The sequence below is a fragment of the Vigna radiata genome, chromosome 9, assembly GCF_000741045.1.
Source record: "Vigna radiata var. radiata cultivar VC1973A chromosome 9, Vradiata_ver6, whole genome shotgun sequence".
Lineage (NCBI taxonomy): Eukaryota > Viridiplantae > Streptophyta > Magnoliopsida > Fabales > Fabaceae > Vigna > Vigna radiata.
Window position 1 is genome coordinate 15,067,611 of NC_028359.1, and position 11,111 is coordinate 15,078,721.

The window sequence follows — 11,111 nt, forward strand, 5'->3', positions numbered from 1 at the left end:
ATATAATATAATATAAATTAAAATTTAATTTTAATTAAATTTAACCAAATAAAATATAAATAAATTTTAATTATAATTAAATTTAACATAATAAAATATAATTTTTTTTTTTACTTTTTGCGTATAGTGGATACCCACATGTACGAATTATATAATATGTGAACCCAACCCGTTTATAAACGAATATTAAAATATCTGCTACAATGCGGGTACTAACTATTCGTTGTGGATTTTACCCGCAAATACTTGCAAACACAAATTTTTTTGTCATCCCTAACTGTAATAGTTCAAAATTCAACTATCAGAGAGTCAAATTCTCAATTATAACAATGAATAGATCTATTAAAAAAAAAACATTTTAGTAAGTCATGCCGTTAAATTGGACAAACATTGTTCGAGTGGCGTATACATGACTTGCTGATTGTGTTTTTTTTAATGATGTGACATATTTTATATGGTAATAAGGTGATTGTGACATGTAAATTCATATTTTTAATTAACAAATTGGAGAAATTTTAATTACACCCAGCCTCTTTGTTCGAATTAAGATTTGTGAAAAAAAAAATTGGGGAAAACTGAGTGTTTCTTCAAATTAGGTTTCCTTCGTAGGGTTGATGTTTGAAAAGATTTAGGACGAAGATGTTGGGTTCTCTGACTCATGGCTCTCTTGCGGTAGATGGAGGTTTGAAGGATTTGCTCACGAAGGAGATTAAACGATGTTGTTTGAATGGGTTGTTGTTGTTTTTGGTTTTGTGATTCTGATTTCTCTTTGCAAGTTGGATCGTTATCTCTGTCGCGTCGGCCGTAGAGGTTGCACGATTGAACTGGGATGCAATTCAAGTTTTGCGAAAATGCTAGTGTTGATGCGTCAATGGAGGATGCATGTTAAGGGTCCGACAAGTGTACCGAATCGTATCAAGTAATAATAAACGGTAAGTCCGAGTATCGTTTCCCTAGAGACTCTTAGGCCTAAACGTTCATGTGATATCTTGATCTTTTAAGACTTGAGAAAACGAAAATTAGAGTTTTATATGCAAGACAGAAAATAAGCATGCACATGCAAAAGTTTTGATCAATTGACCAAGAAGATAACGCATGTGATTGATACGGATAAATGGTGTTGTTGGGGTTTATGATTTCATCCTAATTCACTCTCATATATTTATGAATTTTACCTTATTCTACTTCTTTATCAATGTTAATGTCACTTTCTAATTTACCCTAATCCCAATGTCTTGGTGAAGAGAGCCTACTCCTAATTACTAGTTTACTATATCTAGTCTCCCTAGCAATTAATCATGCATTACATAATTCGCACTGAAGCTTAAGGCAATCGGTCCTCCTATCCCTATGTCTAGGTAATATTGCTCCCGAGAGAATTCCCTAATGTCTAGACCTACCCACATGTGTCCATATAGATAGAATCAAAGATTATGCTAATGAATAATGTCTTAAACACAACATACGAATATAATGGAACCCTAACAATTGATAAAAGAAAGCATATGAATAAAGTAATAATTCAATATATGAGAGTTTCAATAGGATTACATCGTTTCCCCCAACAACAAAGGAGCTTAGTTCACCATAATCATGCTGAAACTAGATGAAAAGAATGAAAAGTATGAAAAGATAACCCTAGATTTGATAAATTGGAGCTCCTGCATCCAAAATCCGCCTCCAAGGAGTGAAAAAGTGTGTTTCTGCGTCCTTTCTACCAAAAGATAGCTTTTCTGGTTCGTGTAGAACTATTTACAACTCAGGAAAAATTACAGAATTATGACCCGAATCCAATAGTCCACCACTCAGCGATGAGGTCGATACTCCAATTCACCCCTCAGTAGGTGGTGCTTAAGTGTCTGGTAGAGAATCCCTCTTCATGGCTACCGCTCAACGGTGTGATAACGCTGAGCGGTGGTTGCGACTCTTCTTTTCTTCACTTTTCCACCTTCTCTTGAGTCCAACTCTTCTCTTCCTTAACTTCCTTCATTCAACTCTTGATAAATCCTGCCAAATCATGGGAAAACCAAGCATAAAACCAAGAAAACCAACTTTGACTCTCTTATTCTCTAAGTTAAGAAAATTGCATGATTTTAAGCTAATTCTAAGTCATAAAGGGTGTGTTTAATGTCAAATTTAAGTATGAAAATAACGGTTGTTGAACTGTTATCAATGCACAACTTAGGTTTGCCATGGTTGCTGACTTTGGGTGGCTCATGATTTGGATTCACGGTAGGAGCAATAGTGATGAACGAAGAAGTGATGATTCTCGAACTGGGTTTCACAATTAAGAGTCTCTTGCGTTTACGCATAGTGGCCATGGCTAGTGGTTATGGTGGCGCGTGTAAGTTGATGCATGGTGGTGGTCCGGTGATGGTGTCCTCATGGTTGAGGTACGGCGGCCATTAACTTCCTCTTTCATCATTCATGAACGTTTAGTGAAGCCTAAACTCTCGAACAAAATCCCTAATTTTGAGAAACAATGTAGTTATGATTGTGAGAGTGATGGAGATGGTGGTTGAATGATCTTAATGGTGACTAGTGCGCGAAAATATTGAGGAAGGAAGATAATGGGTGATGAAATCCCTAATTTTAAAAAACAATTGAATACAATTAATTTTTCTCAATTTTTTTAATTTAAAAAAAAAACAAAAATCAACCTACTCAGACTTAATTAAAATATCTAAAAATTTGTCACTGTCATTTATGTCAACACAATTCTAACATCTATTAGTCCAATTTAATGGTAGGTATTTGTTTCAATTTTTTTTAAATTAAAGATCGAAATGAGAAAACCAATCTATAGTAGTCTTATTTGAGAGTCTGACGCAAACCACCTTGAACTATCTATATTGATAGGAAGTATCTGAGGACAAATGCAAATTTATTTTTTTTTTTTTAATAAAGTCACACTATCGAGCTAGCTCGACTAATCAACTGGACTACCGTTGATAGTCGGGTTGGTTGGCACTTATAAGTTCAAAACGCTGTTCCTACCTGTCCTTTTTAGTCGAATTGTCGAGGTCATCCGTCCAACTTATTCCTTTTTGACATCCCTATGCACTAAAGTCGAACTGAAACTGTAGTGTTTTGAAAGTGTTTGAACGACATTCCCGCTTTTGCAATAAAGTCAAAATCTTTATCACCTTCATCATATTGCTCACTGTGTTTTGCTTTCTTTCTGCTTCCTTTCTGCATTGGACTGGTAACATTTCCAAACCATCACCTGCAGGTAACCCCTTCAACCTACCTCATATTTAATATAGCATTTATTCTTTTTCCCATTTTTTCACTATAGTTTTCATTTTCTGTATGAAGCTTTTTTTATTCTTACGTTCATACAAACAAAGCCTAGTTACGCAAGTGTCAAAACTTCCATTCAAGGTTGTTGATAATTCTAACTTGGAGAAATTTAAAACCTTAACAATATCGACAAAAGTGGGAATCTTCAAATATTTCATGGCTTTAATTCATGTCATGGTCTTTCTTGTTGTAAGTTGTTAGGTTTCTTTATGAGAGAAACCTCATCACGCACGATTCACACACTCAACACACTAAGAAAACTCTGCAAACACCTCGTATTATTTCTGTTTTGACACAACTCAACAAAAACTCTCGTACCCCCAAACCACAAACTCCCAACTCCCCTTTATCTATAGTCTCCCTAATACAAAGACTATAATCTTCAAACCAACCAACTAACTAACTGTCTATTTTCTTTCTTCTAACATGCGCCTTTAATTTCCTCACATAAGTTGTGTTACCTGAACATTACCAAGTTCCAACAGTGAAAAATATATGCTTTTCAAAAAAATTATAGTTAGGTTGTGAGATCAACAATCAACTTCTCAGTATTAAAAAATCTGTTTCCTTTTGATTAAGAAATGTTTTAGGTTCTTGAGTTAGTAAGAGATACCGAACCCCAGTTTAGCAAAATTAAAATTTAATGTTCAGGACACCAAAATATCATTCATAGCTGTCATGTGATGGTACTTCTTTCTTTCTTTCCTCAAAACTTGGACAGTGTAAGAATCTGAATAGTTTAACATGTTAACTTTCTATTATTTGTTAAGATTTAAGATTCCATTCTCAATAATCATTTGAATCAGCATTAAAGTTTCCTTCGTTTTATTAGTAATTAGAAAGTAGTATTCATCAATGTTCATCCACATGTTGTGCGCAGATAATCAAATCACAGTTGGAACTTCAAATAAAAATATTTCATAATCTAGGCCTGAATGAGTCAAGCTACTATTCGAGGAAGCTTGCAAGAGGGTCTGCAAGATGCAGCATCAGTTGGAATTACAAATGATTTTGAGGTAAATGTAAACAGTGCTCTTCAAGTTTCATCTTCCCAAAGGAGACTTCTGAAGAATGAAAACCATCATTAATGAAACACAGAATGTTGATGTCCATTACCAATATCTTTAAACTGCATAGACTCACTCCCTGTGCTAATTTAGCTTCTCCATCTATGCAGAAGAATGAGGGGAGATATGAATTCTCTCATTTTTTGCCTTCATCCATCAATGAAAAGCTGAGAAAACCTTTCAATTGTTGTTTTTCCAAGAAGATTTGTTGGCCATCTCTCGGGAGAAGCTGCAAAAAATGGATTAAGAACCCTTTGAACATGGCCCTTTTTTTATGGACAGTTTGTGTTGCTGTTTCAGGAGCAATTCTGTTTCTCGTCATGACAGGAATGCTGAACAAAATCCTTACTAAGCAGTCACAAAGAAACTCATGGTTTGAGTTCAACAACCAATTTCTCAATGCACTATTTACTCTCATGTGTCTATACCAACATCCAAAGAGGCTCCACCATCTTGTACTTCTTTGTAGGTGGAAGCCAAATGACATCATAATCCTAAGAAAAACATACTGCAAGAATGGCACTTGCAAGCCTCGTGAATGGATGCATATGATGGTGATAGTTCTGTTACTTCATGTTAATTGCTTTGCTCAATATGCCCTTTCTGGCCTTAACTGGGGTTTCAGTAGATCGGATAGGCCTATTGTTGGGGTTGTTATATGCATCTCCATTGCAATTGCTGCTCCTTCAGTTGCAGGAGTTTACTCAATTGCGAGCCCTCTTGGAAAAGAGTATGAAACTGAAGAAGCACAGAACAATATTCCTGTTAGTAATACATTTACATCAAGAAATGAGCATAGTATTGCTGAGTACACACCTCAATGGAAAGGGGGACTATTTGATCTTTGGGACAATCTTTTTGTGGCATGTCTCACTCTCTTTTGTAGTTTTTGTGCCTTTGGAAGGAATATGCAGAGACTTCATTTTGGTAACATGTTTGTTCACGTTGCAACTTTTCTACTCCTCTGTGTTGCTCCCTTTTGGATATTCAACATGGCTACCATCAATATTGAAGATGAGCCTGTGAGAATAGTTCTGCGGTTGATTGGTATATTTCTTTGTGTGTTTGGTTTACTCTACGGTGGCTATTGGAGGATTCAGATGAGGGAAAGATTTAACTTGCCACCAAATAAAATTTGTTGTGGGAATCCAGCAGTGACAGATTGCATACAGTGGCTATTGTGTTGCTGGTGTTCCCTTGCACAGGAAGTAAGAACTGCAGAATTCTATGACATAGTTGATGACAACTCTTTCTGCCAAAAACAGACTGAAAAGTCAGAAGATTATTCAATTCTCTCAGAAATTGAGTTTTCAAGAGAAAGAAAGAAAAATGTTATGGAAGCGCCCATTCCCCTCACAATTCAAGTTGATGATAATGACATCAAAAGAACATAAAGAAGAAAAACCTCGATTATATAAAAGGCTTTTAGCAGTCACGTATTAATTTCAAAATAGACTTGTACATTTGCAATATTTGAACATCTTTTTTCGAATCAATTTGTAGGGTGTTACCTTGTGTTTGATAATTTTCAAACGTTGTTGTTCAAAACAAGTTGTGCAATTGAACAGAATGTCTCATGTAGGTGAATGTAAATTACTTGAACAGCAACAACTGATAACTTTTAAGTGTGGGGTGAACACTGATGCAACTTATTAGGGATGGTTCTTATTAGGCGACTAGTTGAATGATTCCAATAGTTCCACTTTCAAAGTCAAGTATGGCTTTTTGTCAAAAGCTCTGTTCTCTTGTCAACATTTCCTAAATTAAATGCAAATTCCAAACTGGTAGATTATTACAGCTTGGTTAACAAATGAATCAATCATTGTCCAAACTGGGGAAGTTGAAGCGTAACGCTTATTACGATAAGAAGTACATGCAACTTGGAGTTCACTAGTGGTTTAGGTACAAAAGTATTTAGCATTATTTTCAGAGTTCTCTATACTTTATAGAACTACTATTTTCATGATCATATAATTACCAAATTCCTCATAAAATGCTTTCCCACTCTGAACTTTGATCCCCCCAAAAAGCCTTTCCAATCTCAGTATGCTAACTGCATTACAATTAAAACTTCTGTTTCACTTTTTGATCATTTCCACTTTGAGTTTGTCTTCCAAGTTTCAAAGCAATTCCAATTGAAGTAACATACCTACATCAATGCACTGCTTATCTTATTGTAGATTTCTGATCTAGGGGTCTTTCAAGCTCAAAAGTAATTCCACTAATAGGAAGCTATATACATAGCCATGTGTCTGGCTCATATACTTACAGTTTCAACTTCACTGTCATTTTATTGAACAATTAATCAGTACAAATATGTACGAAAACTCAATGTGGTCGAGTTGACCACAAGTTCACAACCCTACAAAGATTATACCCCAAGCTAGCTCACAACTTCACATTCCTGAACTTTCACCAACACTTAGAGCTATACCACAGAACCAGCAACATACCCTTTTCAACACACTTTCCATTATTGATCAAATCCATGAAGGTTTCACTAAACTAATTAAATAAAACTAACGAACCTCAAATAAATTTCACCTTACGGAAAATTCATTGTATAGTCTGTCACTATCACATCTCCATAGTTCTGATCAATATCAACAAAAGTCACGTAGAGATTGATCTGAATTATGCACACGTGAAGATTAAGTTTATACAGTAAATTTCCTCTGGTATAGGAGTATGTTGGTAGCATTTGTTTATGTTATAGCTAAATGGCTAAGACAAGTCCCGGCAAGGATCGGCGATAGAGATCACGGGGTTGGCTTTGCCACAATGTGATGTTTTGAAGCTTATTCTGCCATGTTTGAGACCTCAAGTCTCTGACAACAAGCCATGTGTTGAAATACTCTCTGAACTGTGTGATGAGGCCGTTCTTGAGGGTCCAAACGTGGACCCAGTAGGCCTTTCCTTCCCAGCCTTCGGCGATGACGCAGTCGCCGATGGCGGTGAGGCTTCTGGGCTCGAAACGGAAGCCATTGTTGAGGGCGGTTTCCCCCGTGAGAATCCTCATCATGTGTTGGCACTGTGGGGGGCCATGGAACCACCACTCAAGGTCACTTGCTAGCATCTTTGCCACTGTGTCCATTTGTCCTTGTCCTAACAGTGCCTTGTAGAGTCTTTCCACTGTTTCCTTGTTCTCCATTTCCTCCTTCTCGTTCCTCTCAGCTTCCATCTCTGAGATTTCAATGGAGTTTGCTATGTGCTTCATTTTCTGGGTTAATTCCAGACTCGCCTGCTTTTGTTTTGTGCATGGGAATGTGGCTCATGGATAGTCACATATTTATAGCCTTACACAGGGACATGAATGTCTAATTATTATCACCTTATAGTTTAAGGACATAATATTAATTTCTTCCTTAATTCAATTTTATATACATAATTTACATATATTATCATGATACATTTTTCATTCAATCATTTCATATAAAATAGAAAAATAAAATAGTTATAAAAGTATAAATATTATATTTTTTTAAAAAAAAAGAGTAAAAAGTAAAAAAAAAAAAATAATATCAAATAAATATAAAAAAGTTAAAGATATCAAAAAAAAATTCTTTGCGTAATGGTAATGAGAGTTTAAATTGATCCGTTAATTATTTTTATTTTTTACTTTTAGAATTTGTTAATATGTATTTATATATAAATATATTTAATTATATAAATTTTTTATGCTTTTAATTAATTAATTAATTAGTATTATTAATTAATTAAATTGAAATAATTTTTAAATTTATATATTAAATTAGTGTAATATAATTGATAATTAGAACTTAATTTATAAATTTTGATGATTTAAAATACAATATTATTACATATTTAAAATATGATTTAGCATACCGGCTGTCTACTTTTGTCATCCTAAATTCACAATTCTTAGTAAAAAATGCTTTTTACTTGATTAAAATATATTTTAATTTTATTTATGCATCTTTTCATATTTAATATATGAAAATATATGAAAAATAGAAACCAAAATGCGACGGTGGCGATTGATTATTTAAGGAGTGTTGAAGTGGATGGTGAGGATTTTGTCGTGGAATTGCATTTAATGCTGCACGTGTGAAGTGTCAAATTTTGTCAGATGAAAGTTTACATATAACAATTATTGTAAGGCATTAGGCTATGACGTTATTATGTGGAGATATCGATGCGTAGGTGTACGATGGAGCCAAAGCAATTATAGGGTGTATTTCTAGAATGACTAATTTACCCTCGTTATTTTCTTCGGGAAAACCTTTGAATATTTTAGGATTAATCTAAAAGTACTATGTTAGATTCATGCTGTTGGAATTTTATTTCCAGGTTTTTATATCGTTTTGTTCAGCACCGCCAATTTTCTTAGGAAAGTATCCCAAGTTCAATCAAACGACAAATAAACTTGGATTTCTCTTTTATGGAGTAGTTTAACATTATATGTTAAAAGTATTCAAAATCATGAATAAGAAGTATTTCTATTTAAATATAGGTAAAATTCAATCAATTTATTTAATCCATCATTTAAGTAACTTCATCATGAATTCATCTTACTAGTGTAATAAGAATAAGGGAGAGCGATTTTTATTGTTTATAGACAACGGTTCTACAATTACCGAAATATATACAACTAAAATAAAATAAAATAAAAATAGATTTTTTGTCTCAGTTATGAAACGATAAAAAAAATAAAATTTTGCATTGATATTTAGATAACTTGAACAGTGACGTGTTTTATTTATTTTTTTCTATTTTAATCCTCGATTCCTATTGAATCAAACGAAAAATCAAATGATTCGCTAATATTCTACTTTTTTTAATTGTGTATTACTTTTAGTATATGAGTTTAATTTTTAGTTTTTCTTAATATTAGAATAATGTTGTTAAATAGTATTTAAATAATTTGAATATTCAATTTATTTATTTGTTCAATTATATAAGTTAATATTGTGGTTTACATCTACTATGTTTATAATATTACTTACTAATTATGGTTAATATTAGTAAAAGGTGTGAACACATTAATTTTACTACTACAAATAAATGGTTCAAATCAACATATTTTAATTATGCTACGATACATACGTAGAATAAATTGAGAAAGTAAAACATACTTAAGTGAGTGAATCAACATATCTAACCAATAACTCATAGGAAGTTGAGTTGGATTATAACATTATTGGTTAATAAAAAATAAATCATATTAAATTAACTTATTTTTAACTCAATATAGAGAACCAAATTATACTAACCAAATTATTCATTTTAAACCCTTAATTCTGAGGCAAAAGAAGGACAAAATTAATCCATAAGAATCATGTTTTAAACGAGGTTAATTACTTTTGTATCAACAAATAGGAAAATTGTTTTATAATAAATGATTTAATAAGTTTTTCTTATGTCAAATTTATCAATTAATAAGTTAACAGTGTTACGTTAAGAAAAATTTACTCACGGTTTGTAAATATATTTTCAATTCAACAAAACCCTTTAAACACAAAATCATAATAAAAAAAAATTACTGCTATTAAAACGGACAATTCCATAATTTGATTATTAATTCTTAAAGGTAGACATTAATCAACGTCTGAATTTACTAACGAGGAACAATCTTATTTTAATAGTTTTAATATCAGAATTGTGTTATTTTTAATGTAAACTTTATTGAGTAAAATTTCAATTTTAATTGCATCCAAAATATGAATTATATCTAAAGTTTTTCCAATACTCAAACAGTCATTCAACTTAAAAGTTAAAGACAAAAAGCCAAGATATAAAAAAACAGAAATTCGTTAGTATTCCACGAATGAAGGACAGTATATTCTAGTATTCCAGGAACCAAAGGAAAAGAAACGTGTTAATGATTATTGGTAGAAGTTTAATTAATTTCCTTTTGTCTATTTTGACTCCAAAACCACGTCTTTTCTCGACCCCAATTTGTATCCATCTTAACTTTTAAATTCTTGAAACTCATACTTCAACCTTTTGCCATTTTGGACTGAATATTCGAGATATTAAATTTTAACTTTTGGGGTTAGAATCGAGCTAAGATAAATAAAATATGACAAAAATAACTATAACAATTTCACTTTATTTTTGTTCTTTAGGATCCGAACGGCCATCTTTAACACTTCATAGATAGGCCGAACGATCAACAAATGCTAGAGACGATAATAATATCATATAAGCATACAAAGTCGAACGATCAAGATAAGAAATTATCGATTACATTCTATAAATATATAGGTTTTCATATAATAATTAAGGTAAATTATAATTAGAGATGATTAGACCTAAGTTAAGATTTTAAAATAATTCGACTTCACACTCAAAATAACTTTTATGTAAGAAAACTTTTGATAAAGATGTATTTTGTTTGAATGCAATCTTTTTTTTTTTATAATTGTATATGATATAGAAAATTAAAATAGAATCTTAAAGTTACATTACTATAATTACTATAATGTATATTAAGGAGAGAGTATATGTATTTTCTTATAATAGATTACTCTTTCTCATTTTATAGATTTGATAAAATGAATAAATTTAACTAATTCTCTCTATGATATATGATTCTTTAGTTGTATTGGAATTCTATTAAATGAATGATTATCTAATGTTTCGTTATCTTTTAATCTCTTACTTAATAGATTAAAGAAAAAAAAATATATACTTACTTCTCATAGATATTTTGTTTAGGAAAAAGTCTCTTTAACAACTCTTTTTTGACAACTTTTTGACAACGCATACGTAACAGTC

The 11,111-nt window shown here is 32.2% G+C and overlaps 2 protein-coding genes across 2 annotated transcripts; one reads left to right on the plus strand and one right to left on the minus strand.

The window, feature by feature from the left end:
• The first annotated feature begins 3,126 nt into the window (after positions 1-3,126).
• On the plus strand, positions 3,127-5,898 carry LOC106773908. Its single transcript, XM_022786425.1, has 3 exons — positions 3,127-3,232; positions 4,184-4,319; positions 4,481-5,898. The coding sequence occupies exons 2-3, from the start codon at positions 4,239-4,241 to the stop codon at positions 5,762-5,764; spliced, it is 1,365 nt and encodes a 454-aa protein (XP_022642146.1). The 5' UTR covers positions 3,127-3,232; positions 4,184-4,238; the 3' UTR covers positions 5,765-5,898.
• A 1,158-nt stretch (positions 5,899-7,056) lies between these two features.
• LOC106773791 (senescence associated gene 20) lies at positions 7,057-7,617 on the minus strand. Its single transcript, XM_014660541.2, has one exon. It carries the CDS (start codon positions 7,585-7,587, stop codon positions 7,087-7,089), a length of 501 nt encoding a protein of 166 aa, XP_014516027.1. The 5' UTR covers positions 7,588-7,617; the 3' UTR covers positions 7,057-7,086.
• Positions 7,618-11,111: the final 3,494 nt, after the last annotated feature.